Source organism: Schistocerca serialis, chromosome 9, assembly GCF_023864345.2.
Source record: "Schistocerca serialis cubense isolate TAMUIC-IGC-003099 chromosome 9, iqSchSeri2.2, whole genome shotgun sequence".
In the NCBI taxonomy this organism is placed as follows: Eukaryota; Metazoa; Arthropoda; class Insecta; order Orthoptera; family Acrididae; genus Schistocerca; species Schistocerca serialis.
The window spans coordinates 207023912-207049754 of NC_064646.1; the positions used below are offsets into that span (position 1 = coordinate 207023912).

Sequence of the window (25843 nt, forward strand, 5' to 3'; positions counted from 1 at the left end):
AAGCTCCGAAAGACGTTAACAATGCTTCTACTCCTACAACCTCTACTCCTCCAACCTCTACTTCCTCCTCCAACCTCTCCTCTTTCAATAACATTGCTTCACGCCTCCTTGTCCAGTTAACTGGCAATAGCTCTTCGACTTGGATTCAAAATTTGATCAGAATAACAGTACTGATACAGTTTTCTTGTATTCGCTTGTACATATAACACTGATGAATGGACCTCAAAATATTTTAAAGACAGGCTGTGCTGCGGCGGTGTTACGACCAGTAGGTGCTACACAGTAAATCACCTTTGCGAGAGTGATCGTTAATGACCGATCAAAATCTTTTAATTGGTTGTTTAGTTATTTGTTCCAACTGTCTAATTCACGATAAACGCTCTGATGTGGAACGTGTCAACAGTACAAATATACAACACTTACAAACAACTAACTAACAAAAGTAATATTTATATGGCTTCATGATGAATATTTACAGCTTTTTTTAAAATGACTTATTATCTCTACTCAAGAACTCTTCTATAGTATAGAAGGAGTTGTTAAGGAGAAAGTTCTTTAATCTACATTTGAAAAAATCTGCTGTTGTTGGGCAGTTTATTTCCATGGGTAGATCGCCAAAGGATTTAATAGCTGCGTGCCAAACCTAGATTCGTTACAGTGTAGTACAGACCACTTTTCTGTCCATTGCTGTGCTGGTGACTATATCTGTTACTCTCGAACTTAGACGGACTGTTGATAACAGATTTAATAAGTGATTAACTGTGATTATGGTTAATATTCTCAACTAGCTAAAGAGATATTTGCAAGCTCGTCATGTGTGAACTCCACAAATAACGACAATTACTTTCTTTTGTGGAATGAATACGTTTTGCCTAAGCGATGAGTTACCCCAGAAAAGTATCCCATAAGACGTCAATGAGTGAAAATATACAGTATATATTAAGTTAGTGATTTTTGTATCAACGCTTCCAGCTTGGGTCTAGATTTAAAACAATCATTAACAAAAGTTCTACACTTTGAATCAGTCTCATAGTTGCTGGTTCAAACGGCTCTGAGCACTATGGGACTTAACATCGGAGGTCATCAGTCCCCTAGAACTTAGAACAACTTGAACCTAACTCACCTAAGGACATCACACACATCCATGCCATAAGCAGGATTCGAACCTGCGACCGTAACGGTCGCGCGGTTCCAGATTGAAGCGCCTAGAACCTTTCGGCCACACCGGCCGGCCTCATAGTTGCTCTTTGGCGTTGAAGACACACAATGATTACTTATGCGTTTGTGATTTTTGGCTAACAACGGTATATGAAGTTCAAAAGCTCCCAAATATTGACATACAAGTGTAGGACAACTTTACACAAATGTCCGTTAGCAAAATCACGCAAACTGCACTGTAATTTAAATTTTATAATCTGTCTTGAATTTTCTACGTGTTTACATTCATACGCTTCTTTCATAACACTGCAATATTCACAAGGTACTATTGCATATTACGAGTTGAAAAACATACGTTATAGCTATTTTAGCACTTACATATTAATTGTATGCATGAGGAAGCAAAGGTTTGCTACATTTTATAATTAGCTAAAGGTTTACAAATTACAATGATCATACAAATGGTGTCAGAATAGCAGTAGGAATATTTAATTATCTTTTCTTCATTTACTTTCATCTTACAGACATGTTACTGTATACCATATAAGACAGAGAAGCATTTCTTGTAAATTAGACGATTATATACTTCAAACATTAAAATCTGTAACAACAAACACTAGCATTATTTACACCACAAATGACGTAGAGTCCTTACTCAACAATTCTCAAGACTCAACTAAAAAATGATTACTGGCAATTCGGAATGTCACAGTTGCCACGCCAAGAAACTTCCAAATCTTCTTTCACTGCGAGTTACTAATTTCTGTCAGACAAAAAAATTTAATTTTGAAAATTTTTTGAGGAATAACAGACATTCAATTCAAAGCTCCGTAATACTGACTTATATTCTCAAGGTTATGGAATTGTTTGTTATTTTACTTTCCGAAAGGCACCATTTTATTGGATTACTAAATTTTCAAAATTTGTTAAACGGTGTATCGTTCACTGAACTTTTTTATTTGCTGTTGCAGGTTCGTCAAGCATTTGGAGAAGACAATGAGTTCCATAGTAATGACACAATTCAGCTTCAGCGTCCTCGTCACGTGTGTGTCATTGTTTCAAGCAACATACGTAAGATCTTCGTTTTGCAATGTTGAAAACACAATTTAATGTTATTGTGTGGAGGTATATGTCAGTATGCCTATACATGGACTGGTAGCTAATTCAGACATGAATGTTGTGTGTTCGTGGGACCAGATGAAATAGTAAATGATGATTGACTTCTTTCTAAGGAATAGCAAAGTTAACGTGTGTCCTTCTGCACTTCTCATTTCACTATCATAGCAGTTGTAGACTGAAGTATAATAAATTTATATTTGAATTTCATTTGCGTTGATTTATTCACATGTAACCAGTTCTGACATGTTGTGAAGAAGCAGTTATGGCCTTCGATAAAAAAAACGGGGGATAGAGACTCTGGCTGGGCTACATTACGGTCTAACCAGGGCTCTCCTAAAGTCGCCACAAGGTTTTACAGACACTGGGAACTGTTTCCTCCACCGCACGCGCGCTGGGTGAAGTGATACTGTCATAGCCTATAGTCCTATCATTTTGGAGTAGATCAAGAAAGTTGTTACCGTAAATATAATATTACAAACAAACTGAATGTATTCGGTAAACATTCTGTGCAAAGAGTCCTAGATACAAGAAAAAAATTACCTTTCCAGTGGATTGCATTCTCGCCCTGTTTAGTGGAGGTGCGTGAATGGCTCTAGAAAGACGTAATTCGGCAGTAATGTGTATTGCGCATGAAGTAAGTGGTCTATGTGCACATTTAATAATAACTGTCACAGTAAGCTGTTATCGAATAATCTCTTTTCATTCACTTTTGTATAAACCTGTCCAGAGTACCCACCATCGGTTTAAAATCTAAGCTTATTAGTTTCAACTTGTTTAGAATGGAATCGCCTGCAGATTGGATTAAAGGAAGACGTCAAAGCAGTTCAAAGACATGCTGCTAGACTTTTATTGATGGGTTCAGCCAACACTTAATTTTGGAAGAGATGCTTCTTGGATTCAAATATTGACACTGGAGAGAAGACCTTCTTTTCACGAAAGACTGCAGAGAAAAGTCAGAGAACCAGAATTGGCGGCTGACTACAAGACGATTCCACTGGCGCCAAACTACATTTCTCCCAAGTACCGCGAAATAAGGTAAGACATAATAGGACTCATAGGGAGGTGGAGAGACAGCCATTTTTCCAATGCTTCACATTCGAGTGGAACAGGAGGCGGAATGACTAGTAACGTTATGAGGTACCCTCCAATATGCACCGTATGGTGTCTTGTGGAGTACGTATGTGTAGATGTACATGTAGATGATGTACAGGAACTGACGGGCATCAGAGAACAGGTGTTGTTGGCAGGGAACGTGAACACGGAAACTGATCTCGGTTTTAACCCCGTGAATGTCAGTAAGTAGAGGTTGTGGCAGATTGTCGATGGAGATTCTCCCTTGTTGGTAATCGACCCTGAGGAGTCTACCTTGGAGGACTAAAGACACTGTTTACTTTGAGCTGCACCCATATAACGGCCCAGCTGGGTTGTAACGTGCCAATGCCGAAGAACCAAACATGATGATGGTGAAATAAAAGGGAGGTGGGCTCTGCAACCGAATACATGACTGACGACCTCTGTTCGTGAGATAAGCTCCTGGATGATACTGCTGCTGGTGCTAGGTATTTGTCCCAGAAACCCGAAAGATGACAACAATTGTGCGGCGTGGCGTGTGAGGAGGGTTGCCAACGGTAAGGTTATCCTGCCGACTGGCTTTTCCATAGGCGACCAGAAGGCAAAAACTGCAAGAGATAATAAGCCTCACCTGGCAGAGAAACTCAGAGAATGAGATCAGAAGACGAACCACGTGCAGAACATCGTGAAAACGCAGAAGGCTTCTCCCAGAGTAGATCGCAGGAAAGAGATTGGTGTATGAAGACAAAGAAAAGCCATTAGCTTCGGTTAGTTCCTCTGAGCAGCAATTTCGAACTCGCTTTTTCGATGATGAACTGCAAGAGGCGATAGATGTCGGACAAGTGACTCAACTGAGCAACATTAGATTAGAAAAAAGTTTTGTCCAGTTTCCTATCATCTTGTATGTGCCTGTATCATTCACTTACTGAACAATAAGTCTTCAGGTCCTGACAAGATCCTAATTTGAATCCCTGAGCTTAAGTACTGATCTCCTTCCATTGACTCATATCTAGCCATCTTCCAAAACCAAAGCCTTTCCTTAAATCTACATCCATACAGGTTGGTGATAGGAAATTCAGCATAGCAGAACATTCCCAACGTTGAGAAGGTCTGCGACAGGTTCTATCGTCGTGGCTTAATTTATGAACTGTCCAATTTACACAGTCCTGAAATGTTGTACGCTCACTACACCAATGATGTCAAAGCTTATGTTTGTGTTGAATTAAACATTTTGAGGTTTCATTTAAAAATGTTCAAATGTGTGTGAAATCTTATGGGACTTCAGTACTAAGGTCATCGGTCCCTAAGATTACACCCTGCAGGGCCCTAGACCGCTTGGATAATCCCGCGCGGCAGGTTTCATTTTATTGATACACTCTGGAGTACACTCTTCATCGCTGCATATTATAAGCATGTCGCATACAGAATGCAATGTGAAGACATATTGCCATTATATTAGGATATGTTAAGTGACAAGAAAAAGAAGAAAAGGAGAAACAGAGGAACAAAGATTGTGAGACTGGAATGAAAAGAGAAGTCATCAGGTAAAATTATGCACTAAGCACCATTAATTCATTGATAGCACTAAGTTTAAGGCATATGAAAAAATGTTGCATTCTAGGAAGGGACCTGGGATGTCAGAAAATTTGACATACATTTTATAGTGAAACAACATCAGCTCTTTATTATTATTGAGTGCTGTTGACAGGAGATCTCAGACTGATTCCATATCTCAGATTTGCAGAAGGCTTCCTATACCATTTCTCACAATGGACTTCTAACCAGCTGCATGCCTATGGAGGATGGTCTCAGTTGTGCGACTGGGTTTGTAATTTCCTGTCAGGAAGGTCACAGTTCGTAATCACTGACAGAAGGTCATCGAGTGAAAAGGGAGTGATACTTGGCGTTCCTCTGCTTTTACTAATCTGTATAAACGATAAAGGAGACGCTCTGAGCGGTAGTCACAGATCCTTTGCAGATGATACAGTCGTTTGCCGTGTAACTGAAAGGAGCCTGTTTCAGCTCCCTATCATAATTTTTAGCTGTAGTACTTAACATACTTTCAATTACTCCAGAAGATTCCTTTTATGATATTTGTTTTACATATTTCATAGCTGGTAGGAGGACTGCATAAGGAACCATCTCACAACTGATTTTTATTTTTCTGTTGCTTATCAGCAGCTTGTCTAATCCATCTTTTCATAAACCACATAGTGAATAAGCTCTGCAATATTTGGATTATTAGGATGCGCACATGAAACAGTAATTATCAAGGCAGTTGTTTTTATTCCTCCATGTCGCTAAATTTTCTTTAACTCTTGTTTTCAAATCTGGCTTGTCTGCTGACGGGGCGGGGGGCTGCAAAGTTCTTTCTCTTTTCAAAAGTATGTCATGAGTCACTCGATCCCGACCAGCCACCCCGTGCCTGAGAACGACGTCATCGGAATGGAGGGGCACGTGCTAACCGCACACCGCTCTCCCGGTTGCAGTCGGGTTTCTTCGCTTTTGAACCGCTAGTAATCCGTCGAGTAGCTCCTAAATTGGCCTCATGAGGCTGAGTGCACACCACACCAGTCGTCCTACAAAGGGAAACTCTCTTGCAGTACCGGGAATCGAACCATGGTCCTCCGTTACGGAGGTGGTCCAACATCTTGACCCTAATCAGTTTCCTGCAGAATGAATAGTTGAAAGCTAGGTAAAGTGTGGGTCAGTTGGAATTTGTTGTAATTATTAGAACTTTTACCAAAGTGGTGTATTTAGTTTCTAGTTTTCTTCTGAGCCAGCTGTAGAAACACTGTTTGCTGGTGTGCCAACCCTACGTACCATCCTCCTGTAGCATCCTATTAGCTAGTACAAATACTTGGATGTTGCGAGTGTCAGATGTTATTGCATTCTCTAGAGCTTCCGTGTCCAATCGTCTCTGGGTATTGATTCCTTGCTAATGAAACGAAGTTAAGAATGAGAAGATTTTAAACCTCCCGCTGCCCCGCCCCTGCAAGGAGACATTTCCTTAAGTTTATACTTTCGTTTTTCCCTGTATTCTATCCAATCACTGAAAGAAAGACCACTGCTTGCAAAATGAATGTCAAGATTTTGATGAAGCCCATTCCCTGCGCCGTCGTGCTGAAGCTTCAAATTTGATTTCGCTGCCGTTTTGTAAAAAGTTATTATTTCAAACATAAGTAAATTCTTTTAACGACTTCACACAACATTGTACACGGTGGAATGGGGATACAGAGAGGAACATCTGCTCTTCCCAAAATCCATGGCATGTGGCAAAGGGTGCATTCCGAAAAATAATAAACCAGATTTGAAAGGAAATCAGGGTGAGTAAGGGTAGAGATGTCTGTGGAACAAAAACTGATCGCTTTTATAGTACAGCCACCAGAAGATCAAAACCAATTGCCAATCGATTTAGGCAAGATACCTGTAAGGTGGAAAAAGTGGCAGTTGACTGTAAATAATGGGAGGTGTGAGGTCTTCTAAAGCCATTAAATTTCGGATACAGGATAAATTACAAAAATTTAAAGGCTAACTGTAGAACTAAACACCTAGGGATTACAATTAAGAACAACTTAAAACTAACGAACGGCATCGAGAAATTTCAGGGAAGGTCAGGTAGTTCTGTTTATCGTGATATATGAACAGAGTATTTCCGACCTAATATGCGAGCTGGTGTGGTAATCATTAAGATGGCAATCATTAAAACAAAGTAGTTTTTCATTGCAGCGCGGTCTTTGCACGAAATTTCAATCAACAATCTCCTTCTCCGAATTCGAAAATATTTTGTTGACGCCCAGCTACAAAGGGAGAAATGATCATCGTAACAACATAAGTGACTTAAGAGATGGTTTTTCCTGCGCGTTATCGTGAGTGGAAAGCTAGTGAAAAAGTCTGAAGATGATTCGCTGAACCCTCTTCCAGACACTGAAGTGTGAACTGCAAGGTAGTCATGTATATGTAGACAGTAATAAGTCAGAAATATCTAAACTAGATTTCAAACTATAAAACGTTTCCAGGGATAGATGTGGTCTCTGTCGACAATTTATAAGTTTTGAAAAGCAGACTGAAGTTGAAGAAATTTCAGACAAACTGCATTTAATGTCAAGCATGAGATGAAAACGCATAGATAATTAAAATTGGAAAGGAAATATTAAGCAATGGTTGACTCAGACATAAAAGAAATACAGCAGAAGACAAAGGTAGCTTTTTGGAATGAACAGTGAAAGAAGCAGGAAAATAACTAACGGATAAGACGCAGCCTAGCAGAGGTATTTGGATAACATAAGAGGTATTAAATTTAATTTAAGAAGGAAAAAAAACATAAAGACTGAATATGAAGCACATAAAAGATCTCTAAAAAAACCAGACCGTCAGAAAATGCAGAATAGCAAAACAGAAATGGCTACACGATGAATATAAAGTTATACAAACTTGCATGACATGTAAGTACATTAAAGAAATATTTGTAGAAAACAAGGGTAGCTGTATGAACATCAAGCGCTCAGATGGCAGTGCAATATAAGCGCAGAAGGAGAAGCTGAGAGGTGGAAGGAATACGTACATGAACTGTATAAAGGAGCGAAATTTAATGGCAATATTATGAAAGAGAAGAGGAAGTAAATGGAGACGAAGTGGAAGCGTGACACTGCGAGACGAATTTGACAGAATACTGACAGGCCTAAGGAGAAACGAGGCACCTCGAGCAAATAACGTCTTATCATAGCAATCAAGATCTTTAGGAGAAACAATCATAATGAAACTGCTCCATCTGTTATGCAGGGTTTATGAGACTGCCGGAACACCATCTGACTCCAAGACAATGTAATAATACCAACTTCAAACATAGCAGGTGTGAATATTGGTGAACCACTAGCATAGTAAGTCATGGACACAAAATACTGACACGCATTATCTACAGTAGAATGGAACAACTGATAGAAACCAATATGGAGCAAAATCAGTGCACGTTGTGGAGAAATGTAGGAAGACGCGAAGTAATGCTGCCCGTATCACTTATCTTGAAAGGTAGACCGAAAAATGCCAAACCACTTCTATAAGATTATAAATTTAGAAAGCTCTTTTGATATTTCTGACTTTAAAGCTTCTTAGAAACTCAGAAATTATCAGCGCTAAACTACATGGAATGAAAAGCTGTGTACGATTTGTACAGATACCACCCCGCCGTCAAAGGACACGAAAGGGATACAGCAGTAGAAAACTGAATTAAAGGAGTTGTGAATCATCCTCCATGTTATTCAGTCTGCAAGCACAGGAAGCAGTAAAAGAAATGGAGGCAAACACTTGACAAAGATACAGTGAGAAACATTAAACAGTTTAAGGTTTTCCGTTTACGATGCAGTTCTGACGGAGCTGGCAGCAGACTTGGAAAAACAGTTGAAGGGAATTGATATTACCTTGAAAAGCATACATAAGATGAAAGTCAACAATAGCACAATAAGGGTGATGGAATGTAGTCGAACTAAACAAAGTCATGGCGAGGTAATTAAATTAGGAAACGAGACGCTAAAAATAATTTCTATTATTTTTAGCGTCTCGTTTCCTAATTTAATTACCTCGCCATAACTTCACTATTTGAGCAGACAATTAACTAACTACGACAAATTGTTTAAAAAGAAAAGAAAAAGGAAAAAAATATTGGAAATTCATGCTGGGAATAACAAGAACAATGTTATCAAAACGCGGTATTTCTTAATATCGACTGTTAAAATGTCATTTGTGAAACCATTTGTCTGGAATGATGTAAAGTTATATGTTAATGCATCTAGTTATGAAGAAATGAACTTTGTTGCTCAACTTGACTAAAATGAGAGATTTATTGATACGGCACACCCTGAAACATCAAGGAATATTTGTTATGTTCTTGTGCCGCTGAAGTGTGCTTGTGTGTGTGTGTGAGGGAGAGAGAGAGAGGGGGTTTTGTGAGAGGTACCGTGAGGGATAAAAATTGTAGGGAGGGACTAATGCTTCTTTACACATAACAGGTTACAAAGGATTTTGGTTGCAGTAGTTATTCAAAAATGAAGATATTTCCACGGGATAAACTATCGCACAGATGACTGAAACTAATATTCGCCCTGAGTACCACAGCAACATCCTCAATGGTACTGATGATCAATGGAATTAGTAATTTCCATTTCAATGGGAACGTTGCCAGTTACTGATTTAAAGGAAGAATGATATCTTAATTAAATCATGTCTTTATCATACATAGTGGGAGGCCTCTGTTTTCAAGTAAGTTGAAAGTCTTTCTCCCTTTACTCGCTTAAATGATACTGTATAGTCTCTATTCAAAGTGTTTCTCTCTTATTACGTCAGCTCTTTTATACCACCTGTGGAACCCTTCCTTTCCTAAAAAGACGTAGGCTTTTTATGATTGTTTCTGCTATCGTATCAGGTTATCAGGTTACTATCTTTGTGTGTTTCTTACAAAGAGGTCTTAATGGGCAATTTGGTTACCAGACTTCACAAACGTATCTCTTGCGTTTGAGTTCTCTTGTGCTCTTCCATCAAATGCCACAGAGTTTCATTATCAGCGTATTTTCATGAATATTTCAACAGTTATTCACATGGAACTTCGTGCTAGTTTAAAACTTTGTGCCGGATCGAGGCTCGAAATCGCGACCTTTGCCTTTCGCCGGCAAGTGCTCTACCGAGGTAACCAAGCACGACTCACGACCCCTCCTCACAGCTTCACTTCCATTAGTACCTCGTCTTCTTCCTTCCAAAATTGATTTTATTATCGCTACCTCGATCTCTTATGTTTTCCATTTGTTCCAGACAGCTCATTATTTCTTCATTTTATCTTATATCTGCTGTCGTTTCTTATTTCCTGTCCACTTTGCGTAATTTCATATTCTGAAATTCGTATTTTTTGTCCTACTTGAGCCATTTTTCTTTGTAAAGTCGTACGGCACGATTGGTCGGGAGACCTCCAAGGCCAGGTTCAGCCGAGTAATTGGAAAGGTTTTTCGTGCCCTCCACGCCTACAGTCGCCTTTCCGTTGGGAAATATGAGAGCTGTGTGGATAAGTATATCTGTCATGTGTAGATGACTGGAATGGTGTGTGTATAGCGCAATGTCATGTTCACGTTGAACGTTGATCAAAGGAGTGAGAGGATGAAAGCTGTTGCTGGTACACATCCCACTCCTCTGGAATGTTGCTCTTTATGTTTATCGTTTATATCCAAATGATCTTTACTTTATTACTGAAAATGGTTTAGGCCTTTTAATTCATTTTGTCGCCCATCAAAAACATCAAACTTCTCTGCGTGCTTGTCCCAACTCTCTTGTTGGTGATTCTGTGAGCTTACTTTCTGAGTTAGCTGGCAGTTCTTAATATTTCTCGATATCTTCTTGTGTTTTCTTTTTCATTGTTTGTTTATAAGCGTGGTTATTTATTTCCATGGCTTCCTGTATTTTGTGATTCCATATTTTCCTTTTGTTTGCTTCTGTTTTCTAAGCTCTGCTTATCATTCATATTTCACCGTCAATTCTTCACACATGTACAGGGAGGAATACAATCATGACCTAAATCGTTTGTGATACAAATCTTTTATCGAGTTTTTCAAGGTCTTTACTGACTAATGACAGATTTGCGTTTTCGCTGACGTTTATATCACCGTCTTCGCGTTTGCACACGTCATCATGTGTAACGCTACACAGTACGTTGTACTGTGAATTATTCTCCTATTACTTGGGAAATAATCAGCAGTGATTGACTATCACCTTATTATCCGTGCAAATGTATGTACGTATCCATCTGTCAATAACACCACTTCCAAACTCACTTAAATCTTGACAACCTGCTATTGTAGCAGCAGTAACCGATCTAACAACTACGCCAACCACAGCGCCGTATGCTGCCAGTTTCCATATCTCTGTTTGAATACGCTTGGCTGTACCAGTTTCTTTGGCGCTTCAGTGTATTTTCATTCGTAATTTTTAAGAACTGTTACGTTATACCCATGGGTTTCGTGTCCGATAAAATGCTTTCAAAGTTTTCACAATCATCTACACGATGCCCTTCAAAAAATTCGTGCACTCGGTACCTGCAAATAAGAAAGTATCAGGCGTATGTGGCATTTATACAGAATGAAAAAATTAGATTGACAGCTACAAGAAAGAAAAGGAACTACGCAATATAGGGGATTAGTGCCGTTGACGATGGAGCAAAACATAGAATTGTAGCAAGACGGCAAGGAAATCAACTCTGCCTTTTCGAGCTGAACCGGCCGACATTTGCTTTAAGTGATTTAGGGAATTCACGGCAAACCTAACCCTGGATGGCTGAAGGGAATTTGCGTTTCTGTCAGCTCAAATATGGGCCCAATATCTTACCACTGCACTATCCAATTCAGTGGCGTCGATCTAAAGCAAGATAGTTCGATGTTACTTTCTTTATGCAGAGAAACTATCGAAGTAATTTTAGTACTGTCGGTTATCCTGGATATCTCTGACGAATTTTGTTGCTCTTACAGATAACAGAAATATTTCCAACCTAAAACTGGAAACTGACGTTTAAGCATTTGCAGTATTTAAATACAGGAGGATCACCATAACGATCTGGATATTGAGAAAGAAACAAATAAGGAAGCCCTAAAATATAAATGAGGAAAGGGAAATTGAAACATTTGAGACATATGCAGAGGACTAATAAACGGATGACAAACTGTTTCGAAGGCAAACTGTTGGGTGAAAGAGGCACAGGCAGAACACTATCAAGTGACAACCGGTGAAGGAGATCGAAGGAATTCCTGCTCTCTTAGGCTTAGACTTTAGAATAAGAGAATGCTGACATGATATTGTTTATTGACTACGGTTTCTTTTCACATCTCATTATTGAACTGACGAATTATTCTCGTACAAGTTTCTTACAGTTACATTTAGCTTTGTAACGTTGGAACCAGAATTCTCACCTCAAAATACAGACACGAGCTCTGTGATGCAAAATTTTCTTTGTAACTGGTGTTGTAGAGACTGAAGAATAGTTATTCGCTTGGACGTGACAGACTCTTACTGCGGTCAAGGCAATCGAGGCATCTGCAGCGATTGAGATTAAATCATGATAAACTGCCTCACACGTTGTCTCTATCAGACAGAGAGACAGTCAGCCTCCTACTGATCACCTGTTCTTTGCACCAGGTACGCTGCCGGATTCCTGTCCTTCGGATAACGATTCAGATATCTGGACTTCGTTATCATTATAAAAAGAAGACAGGGAAAAGATGCTATCACTCAGAGGACTTTTGAGGCGTAAATTTAGTTATATTTCGTAAACAACAGACAACACAAATTGAGGTAGCTCTGTTAGGAAAGTTACTATGGTCCTTCCACAAGTATTGCCATAAACGGTTCAAATGGCTCTGAGCACTATAGGACTTAACATCTATGGTCATCAGTCCCCTAGAACTTAGAACTACTTAAACCTAACTAACCTAAGGACAGCACACAACACCCAGCCATCACGAGGCAGAGAAAATCCCTGACCCCGCCGGGAATCGAACCCGGGAACCCGGGCGTGGGAAGCGAGAACGCTACCACACGACCACGAGATGCGGGCTGCCATAAATGTTCTTATTTTTATTTACACGTCAAGTTCCGTAGGACCGAATTGAGGAGCAAATCTCCATGGTCATGGAACATGTCAGTACATGAAATTACAAGATAAAAGTAATAACAGATAAAAATAAATGTTCGTGAACCCTAAAAAAGTCAGCACATGAGTTTAAGTAAACGCAATCAACAATACAACAAGAATCAGCTTAATTTTTCAAGGAACTCCTCGACGGAATAGAAGGATTGACCCACGAGGAAACTCTTCAGTTTCGATTAGAAAGCGCGTGGATTACTGTTAAGATTTTTGAATTGGAGTGGTAGATTATTGAAAATGAATGCAGCAGTATACTGCACACCTTTCTGCGCAAGAGTTAAGGAAGTCCGATCCAAATGCAGGTTTGATTTCTGCCGAGCATTAACCGAGTGAAAACTGCTTAATCTTGGGAATAAGCTAATATTGTTAACAAGAAATTACAGTAAGGAATATATATATACTGAGAGGCTAATGTCAAAATACCCAGAGTAGTGAACAGGGGTCGACAAAAGGGTTAGTGAACTTACACCACTTATTGCCCAAATCGCCCTTTCCTGAGCCAAAAATATCCTTTTAGAATGGGAAGAGTTACCGAAAAATACAATACCATAGGACATAAGCGAATGAAAATAAGCAAAGTAGACTGATTTTCACGTCGAACGATCACTCACTTCTGATACCGTTCGAAAAGTAAAAATGGCAGTATTAAGGCTTTGAACAAGATCCTGAACGTGGGCTTTCACGACAGCTTACTATCTATCTGAAACCTAGAAAATTGAACTGTTCAGTTTCAGTGATCATATTCCCGTTCTGTGAAATTAAACACTCAGGTTTTTTTGAATTGTTTGTTAGAAACTGTAAAAACTGAGTCTTACTGTGATTTAGCGTTAGTTTATTTTTTATAAGCCATGGACTTAGGTCATGTACTGCCCTATTTGAAACCGAGCCAATGTTTTACACAACGTCCTTTACTACTGAGTTAGTGTCATCAGCAAACAGAAATATTTTAGAGCTATCCATAATACTGGAGGGCATACCATTTATATAAATAAGGAACAGTAGTGACCCCAACACTGAGCCCTGGGGCAGCCCCCCACTTGACAGTACCCAACTCAGACCACACATCACAGCCGTTATCAACATTGTGAATAACGACCTTTTGCCGCCTGTTGCTAAAGTAAGAGGTGAACCAATTGTGAGCTACTCCCCATGTTCCGTAATGGTCCAACTTATGGAACAATATCTTGTGATCAACACAATCAAATGCCTCAGTTAAATCAAAAAATATGCCAAGCGTTCGAAACCTTTTGTTTAGCCCATTCAGTACCTCACACAGAAAAGAGAATATAGAATTTTTAGTTGTTAAACGACTTCCAAAGCCGAACTGTACCTTTGATAGTAAATCATGTGATACAAAATGATCAATTATCCTTACATACACAGCCTTTTCAATAACTTCTGCTAACGCTGATGGCATAGCGATGGACCAAATTATACAGGACAAAAAAAAAGTTCAACGAAGCTCTAATCGAGAACTAATCCACAGTGATAGAGAGAGAGAGAGAGAGAGAGAGAGAGACTGATTACAAAAATTCTACATCGAATATCGTAAAAGCAAAACACGGAAGTTGAGTGCGAAAACTGTAACAGCATGCCCGGTTAGCTGTGCCCAGAGGAAATGTGTCGCGGTCCAGTTTGCTGACCAGTGTGTGGATGGTTTTTAAAGCGGTTTTCCATCCGCCTCGGCGAATGCGGGCTGGTTCCCCTCATTCCGCCTGAGTTACACTATGTCGTCAAATGCTGCGCAAACACTTTATCCACGTACTCGTACACCATACTTACTCTATTATTCTACCACGGAGACATTGGGGTTACATTCGTCTAGTGTGAGACGTTTCCCGGGGGAGGGGGGAGGTTCCACTAGTGGCCGAACCGCACAATAACCCTGAGTATGGTTTGGGGTGGCGGAGGGGTGCGTGGACTGTTGTAGCCTGTCATTGGGTTGTGTACCACTGAGGCTACGGCGGGGATGAAGCCTCCCCGTCGTTTCTAGGTTCCCAGTTCAATACAATACAATACAAGCTGAAACAAGAGCGGCGCATTGTAACTTACATTACTGCTGATGGACTGAAGGTAATGGACATGTGCGTGGAATCTCACGTAATGCAGCGTGGCTAACCAACGTGATTACTGGTAGCTTGCGGTCATGGTACTCGATGTTACACGGGACTGCTCCCAATGTGATGGGAAGTTTGACCTGATGGTTGCAAACAATTGCATCCCACTGAGGCTGGGAGTCTTTTACTAACACAGGTAGCTCCCCAAAGTGCAGTTCCAAGGTAGGCGAAAAGACACCAGTAGCCAAATGGAGGGACGGCTCAGTCGTTTGAAGGTTAAGTTACTCGATATGTCAGCTCTAACTCTCTGAAGCTTGTTAGGAGTTGGGGTCTTTGGGCAACCACTTGCCCTGCTGTTAAAGAAGTGGCAGCCAAATGAAAACAAAACAGATGGAAAAGATTTAGCTCAGTGTTTATTGTTTCAAAAGCAATCGCCACAACTGTTCATAAATTTATCGCACTTGGTCGCAAGACTATCAATGCCTTCATTAAAAATTTTTTCGGTTGCTTACGGAACCACATTTGTACCCAGACGTGCTCCTCTTCCTCCTAGGCTAATCAACGTCCTCGAATGTTTTTCTTCATGGCTCCAAAATAAGGGAGACCGCATGGCGAGAAATCTGGTCCGTATAGAGGATGTGTAAGGGCTTTTCAGCAAAATTTGTACAGCGTACTCGCTACAACCTTGGCAGCATGTGGGCGGGCACTATCCTGCAACGGAATGACGCCATCGATCAACATTGCTGGGTATTTGTATTTGATGGCGCGGTTCAACCAAAGTGTGCACATGGACATTCAGAATTAGCTATGAAACGTCCCCTTTGAAAAAATTAATGCTCTGTTGATAAACCTCTTACATTATTTGATTTTCAAACAGCTGAGCAGAACTGAACGTACTCAGACATTTCGCTCTTTACCTATTCTGATCAACACTAAACTGACACACAATATTTTTTTGCGCAACGCAATCTGACTTTCAATAATCCCTACAAAAGAATGGCCCTGACTAACATTAAACTATACCTTTCACAAATCACTTACCTCACAAAAATCTTCGTTACTCGAACTACTGCAATACAGCGAGCGCCAATACTACCAGTTAAGTAAAAGATTCAAACTACTGAAGGCACTAACTACTGATAGGCATAGTTAGCAAATGAAAGATTTTGATAGAGAACCAACAATGTATTTACCTTAATAGTGTTCAAAGGTCATAATATATAGCAGTTCATGACATCCAGTCTTAGAAATTTACTGTCTCTGATGGAAACACGTCCAGATCATCCGCACTCAAAACTCCGCCATTTCTCTCCCCACGTCCACCACTGCTGGGGGCTCACCTCCAACTGCGCAACGCTACGCGCTGTTAACAGCCAACTGCCCAACACTACAATGGCGAATATTACAACAACAATGCCAACCAGCCACAGACTGCACACAGCACAGCCAGTGATTTTCATACAGACCGCTACGTGGCGTTACCAACATAAAAACCTAAACAGCTTACTTACACCTGCAACGGAATGACGCCATCGATCAACATTGCTGGGTATTTTTATTTGATGGCGCGGTTCAATCAAAGTGTTCACATGGACATTAAGAATTAGCAGTTTCAGAAAACTTTTATAGATCTTAGATATGTGTGTCTCTCACAGTCGCTGCATGATTCAGAAATTCCCTCTTTTGCTTTGTAATCTTTATAATTGTGGCTCCTTCTTTTATTTGTTACAGAGCACGGAACTCGGCTCAGTGCTCAAGTGCATCTGTTTCCTTCCTGTACCCGCTGGCCAGATCTACTTATACTGCTGGTCAGCACACAACATTACCGAACAGGTGGGTACATATTACGATCAGTAAATTGGAACCTGTAACCCTCAACAGCAAATGTTCAGATGAGTAACAGCTGTTCTTTGCCGGTATAACGCCCGTTTCATTGGTCCATATACAAAGTGATCCGCTTTTGGAACTTGTGGAACTTGGTGTTTCCAAATTTCTGAGTTTTTAGGTAGATTACAGAATTCTTCATCTAACTAACATCTGTCTAATATTTTGGTTCCAACTGACAATTAATTAAATTTATATTATTCATAGTGGATGCAGTTGAACTCCTTGACCGTTCCTTGATAGGGTGTAGAATAAGAACCGCTTCCGTTATGACTGGCAGCGGATATTATTCTACAAATTATGAATTACTTAAAAGACTCTCTTATTACATCACGTAACCTAACTTACGCACAATTACTTCTGTGTAATATATCGGTCTTGCAGTTTGATGCTGTCACTGGTTCGCTAATGTGCACGTAAGAGGTGGCGTTCACTTACAGAAATACATCTTGCGCAGGCAGCATTGTCACAGTACGCCATATACGTGGTTTTTAGTATCTGAATTAAACACTGTAAACATGATACGATCAGCTGATTACTGACCTCCTCTGTCAAGAAATGAGCTTCTTTGCATGTGTCTCCTTGAACGGTAACTCCTTGAGCTTCGAGGTCAGCGAAACAACATGGGACACGGACATAGTGTGTGTTCTGAAAGATGGCTTGACAATATTATGACAAGTGATTGATTCCACTTGAACAATAATCTCAGTAAATCCCAGTTTGGATTTGAGATTAGCTACTAAAATAAAAGTGCCACTTACAAGTTCACTCACCAAGTTTTACAAGCACTAAATAACAAAATAGCACCTGTTGTTATTTTCTGCAGTCACGCGACTGTATGAAACACATTTTCCAAGATAAACTGGAATTTTACGGAATTGACAGTTAAGTCCACCAATGGATAACATCATATCTAACCAGAAGAAAGCAGAAAGTTATGCTTAGAAATTCAGACAATCTAATCAGGGAAGAATCTTTCGACTCAGGAAAGAAAAATAAAATATGGTGTTTCCCAAGGCTCAGTCTTAGGTGCACAATTATTTCTTGTTTCTGTAACCGATTATTTCTTGTGATAGACAACAAGCTGGTTTAGTTCCTTTTGCAGGTGACACTAGTATTGTAATCAAAGCATACTTACACCAATAGAAGAAGTGGTAAACGATGTTCTTAAAAATATCTTTGACTGATTTTCTACGAATGATCTCAGTTTCTATTTCAAAAACCCAAAACACATTCACTTTTTCATTATAATTAGCGGGACTGACCGGCAAAGCAAAATGGCAAAGAAAGACTGAGTTGGGGACATATGCAAGGTTGAAAGAGCATGTATGACTAGGGGAAGTGTAGGTACCACCCACTGTATGAACATTAAGGGCTTAGACGACAAGCTAGTACTAAGCAGGGAAGGAAATGCTGAAAGGATGAAGAAATATACAGATAGAAGCGAAACAAACTCGAGGAGAATACTGTAGCAATTGTATGAAGAATTTGACAGATCTGGCAGACCCAAGTGGAAATAAGTATCTTGGAGTGTACGATATTTCCTAGGTATAATTGACGTGCTTGGGAGGGGCAGCCATGATAAAATTATTCCACCTGGTGCAATTATTCCACCTGGTGCAATTATTCATGGTGTGCAAGATAATATGTGCGAGAAAAGCGAAATAACCTCATGTTTCGAGAAAAATTCAGTGATTCCAAATCTAAGAAATGGTGGTGTGACAGGCCTGTATATTACAGAACTATCAGTTTATTAACGCATGGTAGCAAAATAATAACATGAAGTGTTTATAGAATAATGAAAGAAATCGTGGAAGCCAACTTCGGGAAAATTCATTTTGGATTTCGAAGAGATGTAGGAACACGCGAGACGATGCTCATCCTATGACTTATCTAGAATACAGGTTGAGGATAGCAAACCTATATTTGTAACATCTGTAGATTTAATGAAGAATTCCTGGACTTTTTTTGGACTTTTCAGATCTCTATGTGATATCCCTCATAGCTTGCCAACTTAGAGACTACATAACATAAACTACGTGAACTGTGGGGTACAACCCTGTCTCATTCGTTTTTCGCTCCCTTTTGTTTGAAAGAGCAGTTCAAACAAGAAGAGCATAATAGCTTTTGGAATTCGGTGCTTCGGAAAGTTATTCAAGATTAGGCAAATACATCGAATAACAAATGATGAGTACTGGGTATAACTGGAAGAAAGAAATTTATGATACGACTTGACTAAAAGTAGAGATAGGTTCATAGGACACTCCGTCACGCATTAAGAAACAGCCAGTATGGTAATGAAAGGAACTGCAGTGGGATAAAAATGGAGGGATCGTGGCTTGACTACAGCAAAGAAATTCATATAGACGTAACTTGTGGTAGTTATGCAGAGATGAGGAAGCTTGGACGAGATCTAGAATGGAGAGCTGCATCAAATTAGTCTTTGGACTTAACACCATAATGGCAACAACAGTTGCAAAACGTTTGTCGCTTGTGAAAGTCACAATAAACTCAGAAAAGTTTCAAATGCTAAAACTCGTAAATTTTTTGAGAATGATACCGCTCTAGGAGTTTGTGCAGACAAACTGGATTGTAATCTCTCTAGGGCTAAGTAATGAAGGCAGTAGTATAATATAAACTAAAACAACGTCGAATGTACGAAAGTGCATGAAATATCGCTCTCCATTACCAAAACCGAGAACGAGCACCCTTGAATCTCAGTTGGACGGCTCAGACTTCCTTTTCTAATAGAGAAAGTTGGCTCCATGAGTGCAGAGTCCATAGTTCGTCTTGCAAATGAGCCAGATCTCCATTTGATGAGTGGTAACACAAGGGCATACTGCTGGATGAGTGCGACTCCTACATGTCTACGGTGGTCAACTCGTTCCCTACGCTGAAGTCCAATCGGGCACACATGAAACACTCACGGCTGAAGTGTTTCAAACATGAAACCACCATAATTTATCGAAGGCTAGTGGTTGAGCGTTAACTGTATGTGTTGCTGCAAATCATTCTAGCAGAAGAAAAACTGTAAGGAAAATTACATTATAACGTCCCATCGCAACGTAGTCAGCAGAGTATATGCTCGGCTTATGGAAGGATGTGGAAGAAAGTCGGATGCGTCGTTTTCCGAGAAATAACACCCTTATTTACCTTAACACTAGAACCACTGCCCCGACATTTTTGTTCCATAGCAAAATTGTAACTACTCTTTCTTTTCTTATGGTTTTAGAAGATGTATGAGGGCACATGAACTGTAATATTTCTAATCAAGTTTATTTTCAAATAAAAGTCCACATTGTAAATTGCATAGTTTGTGTGAAGAGTAAATAAACACCTAAATCCGCCGACATGACATTTTGTCCCACTGAATAAACTCAGTGCCACTGAGACCTAGAAATTATATCGAATATATTCGCAGTTGCGAATATGAACAACCGTCAGCTGTATAATGGAATGACTAAAATGAAAATTTGTGCCGGACCATATGGCTATCACAGCACGAGTCACCGCCAGACACAAACATCCACATGTCGACAACGAAGCGTCTACAACTTGTACTGGAGTATCCATGGTCTATACTCCTCTATAAGGAAGACGTTTTAATTCAGAATTGCTTGCCCGATGTGTTGTCCGATTGAACAGAACATCATAATTCAGAACAACACAGGCACGGCAATATCAAATTTATCTGCCGACAGCGGGCAAGTGACTTTCCATTATAATGTCTCTCCTGTGCTGCAAAATACGTAATGTAAGGTACGAGTGTAGGTTGTAGAAACATAGTTGGCAACATATGGAAATTTGGGTCTGGACATGAGTCATGCTGCGATAGCCTAATGGTAAGGTGACCGCTAGTGATAAGCCCGAAAATCCGGGTTGAGTCCCAGTCTGGCATAAATTTTCATTGTCGACATTCCATTATACAGCAGACTGTTGTGCATAATCGCAGCTGCGAATAAATTTCATGCGTTTCATACCGACCGCCGTCATCGCAATGCTTGTTACTTCAGATTTGCATTCATGTCCGAAGGTACATTGCCTCGGAGCAACACATGGTCAGCTATACCGTTGCTGCGAGGGTAAGTAAATTACAGGGAGCACATAAAATCCGGGAGAACTTACAATTATTTATTGGACAAGAATGAAACACTGTATAGATATCATATATATGTCATTTTTAAGCGAAACTTTGAAAGTTTTTTTTTCATGTATACCGCCACAGCGTAGTTTGCTAATTTGCCGATAGTCAGCGCATAGCGAGTTCAGGTGTGGAGCGAGCTTTCTGTGTATTGGAGTTCGACAAAAACAATTAAGCTACGGCTGTTTAACGGTTGTTTAGAAACTAGTACGGTCACAAGCCACCAAAAAGGAAGGCCATTTACTACTGACACGACGGGTTGTTTGTGCCCGGTAAAGAGAAGTGGACGTCCCAGTGTGAGTGAATTGAATGTGGAGCGCGTACGAGAGACATTCGTAAGGAGTCCAAAGAAATCGGTGCGTCGCATATCCCGTGAACTCGAATTATCGCCAATGACAGTATGGAAAGTCCTGCGACAGAAACTGTCAATGAAATCGTTCAAGTTGGAGCTAGTGCAGAAGCAGAATGATGACGACAAAGAAAAGCGTTTTGTTCGCAGTTGCAACAAGCGCTGACAATCGGCAAATTACCAAATTACGCTGTGGCGGTATACATGAAAAAAATTCAGGGTCTTTGTTCAAAATGACATATGTATGATATCTTTTCAATGTTTTGTTCCTGTGCAATAAATAATTGAAACTGTTCCCAGACTTTATGTACACCCTGTATTATCCGCAATTTAGTAATATTTTTGTTTATTTTGGTGGTACTGTCGTTTCACGTTGATGACGCATACTTTGTTTCTTTCTTGTTATATCTTTTCAATTTTCAAGCTGCTGCGTTAGTTCCGTTATCGCTATCCTGGTGTCAATCATGGCTGCTCCGCCGTCTATTTGCACCGAAAAAGAGCAAAGTTCAATGATTCATTTTTTGTGGTCGGAAGGCGTATCGGGACCGAAAGCCATCGAAGACTTTCGGTACAGTACGGGAACAGTGTTTTGCCACAACGGAGTGTCAAGGAATGGATTGAAAAATTTCGATATGGTCGCACAAGTGTCACGCACGATGAAGGAGCCGGACGACCGTTTACCGCCACAAATCAAGAAACCATTGACCGTTCACGTGAAATGATTCTCTTAGACAGATGATTAACTGTTGACGAAGTTGCACATTGTCTGCAAATTAGACACGGTTCTGCCTACGAAATCATCCATAACAGACTTGGGTTGCATACAGTTTGTGCAAGATGTGTCCCAAAACAACTCGCACAGTTGCATAATCAAATGCGCTTGGACATCTGCAAAAAACATTTGGACCGCTACGGTAACGAAGGGGACAACTTCATAGACAGGATCATTACTGGTGACGAAACATGGATCCATCATTACGAGCCGGAGAGTAAACGGCAGAGAATGGAATGGAAACATCCAAATTCTCCGTGCAAGAAAAAGTTCAAGACCCAACCGTCCGCAAGAAAACTTATGCTTACGGCTTTGTGGGACGCACAATGTCCAGTGCTGGAACGTTATGGAGAAAGGGGCACAACAATAAACAGCGTACGTTACAGTTAAATGGTTACTGCCAGGCTAAAGCCTGCAGTTCGAAGCAAACGCCGAGAATTGCTGTCAAAAAGGGTTGTGTTGTTGCACGACAATGACCGTCCGCATACTGCTGCCCACACTGCTAAAACGCTCCAGAAACTCAAATTTGAAGTCCTGGATCATCCTCCATATAGTCCCTATGTTGCCCCTTCTGACAGTCACTTGTTTGGTCGACTCAGACTGGCATTAAAGGGCTGTCGATTTGCCTCGGACGAAGCAGTGAAAGAACCGGTACATTCCTGGCTTGCAGCTCAACCGAGAACCTTCTTTTATGAGGGCATCAGGAAGCTTGTACAACGATGGACCAAGTACGTTGAAACTGAACGAGACTATGTCGAAAAATGATGTTCTTGTATGTTTCCGATTTGATTACCATAAAATTTTATAACTACTTTGCGCAGCATAATTGACTTACCCACATATGAATTGTTGTTGGTCTTCTTGTAGTCTACTTCTACAGTGCAGCTACGGAACTGTAAGTGAGGCGTCTTTAACAAAACAAAAATATGTCTAAGTATAATCAACAGGGTCTGTGAACAACTCCCTCGGATGAGAATTTTTTTGTGTTGATAAATATTGAAGAAATTGAATCCGGACGAGAATACTGAAATGCTATTTCAGCTCACTTTGAGTAGGGTGTAGAACGAAGAACAGTGGGAAGCTCGGATGAATCAGAGGACAAGATGAGATTCTGATAAATGTCCACACGTATATAAAAGCGTAGAAAGCAAGAAACAGAACGATACTGAGATTATATATTTTTCTTTTCCTATTTTCTATTGAAAATCTGTTCATTCCAAAATTAACTCTAATTTGACTTATCTCTAGTTGCCGGTTGATACAAAGCACATAGAAAGCGTAACAATGTCGTCACGGTACAGAACACACAGCAGAGGCGGTTTGCCTCAATGGGTCGTGCCAGTGGTGTTATGTTTTACAACATAACAATGATGATCAGAATACAGCTCAAGGCAATGGAGATTGTTATGGGCCTGTCAAGCAGATATGAGTCACAGTTCAATCGTGCTGATGTTCACGACTTGTATTTCCTTTTCTGTTTGCATCTTATTAATATCAATAATGTGTACTTCCTATTTGTGTGTGTGGTCGCTCGCTAAGAGTAAATATAATTTTGGTTAATTTGAATCAGTATTGTCATTACGTAGATACGTAACCCATGAGTTGTTAATCATAAATGATGTAGTAAGAGCCACAACCACAAATTATTTATGGGGCCTTTTCTTTCCATATTACGGAGTCCATTGGATGTCAGTTTCAACTACGTTTCTGAAATCGTGGAGAGCGATCTATCTCTCGGTTGGCCTAGCCGACAGAGATCACGAAAGTGACCAAATAGCATACTACCTCAAGTCAGCGTCTTGCTGCCTCCAATGTCCCTAGGTCTGTTCCATGTATAAACCTTAAAAAATTTTAAAGCAACTGTTAGTGCTGATTAAATTAAGGTCTATGAAAAATTCTACCAGGCAGTTTCACCTTGTGTTCCTTTCTCCTAATCTATGATCTCCTACAGTTTTTCCAAATCATGCTTATCCTGATGCAGTAATCCAGCCACCCACCACAAAGTTTCGTCTGTTTTAACTAACTGAAATACTTCTTATATCTCACCATACATTCTTTGAATCTCCTTGTCATCTGCGGAGCTATTTGTCTTGTGAATTTTTACTACTGTGGAATATGTTGGCTTGAAGTCTGTCTTAGCTGCAATAATGAATTTACTGCGATGTTTGTGGTATTTTACCTGCATTCCTATTTTCTTAATATTATCAGCCCTACGCCTACCATACCTGACCTGTCCTGAAGTGCTGTTCTTTCTGCTGTCACTCTTCACTAATTCCCACATTCTCACCATATTTAACATCAAACTAACCGTTTCCAATTTAAAATTATCTAATGTATCTACCTGATTATGGAAACTAACGTTCCATGCTCTGACCTGTAGAATGTATTTTGTTAATCCTGATGATGAGGTCCTCCATAGTATTCCACACCTGGAGATACAAGGCAGATACCATTTTACCTCTTGAGTATTTTGCCGAAGAGGTTTCCGACATCAATCACTACTACAGCAGAGGAGCATGCCCTCAGAAGAAATAACGGCTGTAGTTTCTCCTTGCACGCAGCTGAGCAGTGGAAAGACAACATGGACCAACATCGGCTTCAAACCAAACTGCAAACTGAACTGAACTTCTGGCTAACTATAGAAAATGGTACTCCTCCTCCTTAGGAACCATGGGCTAGTGTTGCCACTCCACAGATACCCCTCCAGTGTGATTGCAAGAATGGTACGTATCGTTGAGGCATGAAAATAAACCCATCTCTTCGTCAAGGTCCATGGTTCATTGGCTTATATCCTTCCCAGTCACTCAGCTGCATATATATATATATATATATATATATATATATATATATATATATATATATATATATATATACACTTAGTTCAAGAGGGTCAGAATCTTAAAATCTTAAATTTGCGTAAAGAATTTCCATTCTATCAGAATGGACGCAACTAGATCCAGCGTGTTCGAATCCCAATTGACATTTTACGTCTTCCTTGCTAGCGTCAGGGTCAGATTTCTCTGAGTGTTTGTTGCAGAGCGCAGTTCCATTAATACATTTATTCGTTCACATGATCTGACCGAAATTTGATCTTATGATGTTATGAGGGAAGACTTCCGTCTTAGAGACGTCTCTCGAGAACAAAGGTGATAATCTGGCAAGACACTTTGTCGACGTTTGTGTGATTACAGCAGGACTTGTACAATGATTCCTTCCTGAGACAGAAGCACTTAGAACAACGGCTGTAAGTACAGAATCTTATAATAGTTGTGCAAATGAATAAAATAAGTGTAGAAATGACTGCTTTAATAATGATCAGCATTCCAAAAGTAAATTTCAAATATTCTTACAAAGAAGAAAATGTCGCCTCAGAGTATTTCTATTTTCAGTACCAAGTTTCTAAAAGATAAATAGATTTCCTTCAGTGTTAGAACTAGAAAATATCATCCAAGTCACACTTCGGATTTCTGAAGGGTTCTGATATTAATATGGCTATATAAACATACAATGAGAATGTACTTAATTCATTAGACAATAAATTACAGGCTACTGGTATTTTCGTGAACTGTCAAATGCATCTGACTGTGCAAATTGGCATATTATTTTAAGTAAATTAACA

General features: G+C 39.9%; 1 protein-coding gene across 1 annotated transcript in view; it reads left to right on the top strand.

The window, feature by feature from the left end:
- The window catches only part of LOC126419471 (odorant receptor 43a-like), a 61954-nt gene that overhangs the window by 19915 nt on the left and 16196 nt on the right, over positions 1 to 25843 (top strand). Inside the window, exon 2 of the mRNA XM_050086659.1 lies at positions 2130 to 2229. Within this exon, the coding sequence (XP_049942616.1) occupies positions 2130 to 2229 (100 nt within the window). The remainder of the gene's footprint in view (positions 1 to 2129; positions 2230 to 25843) is intronic.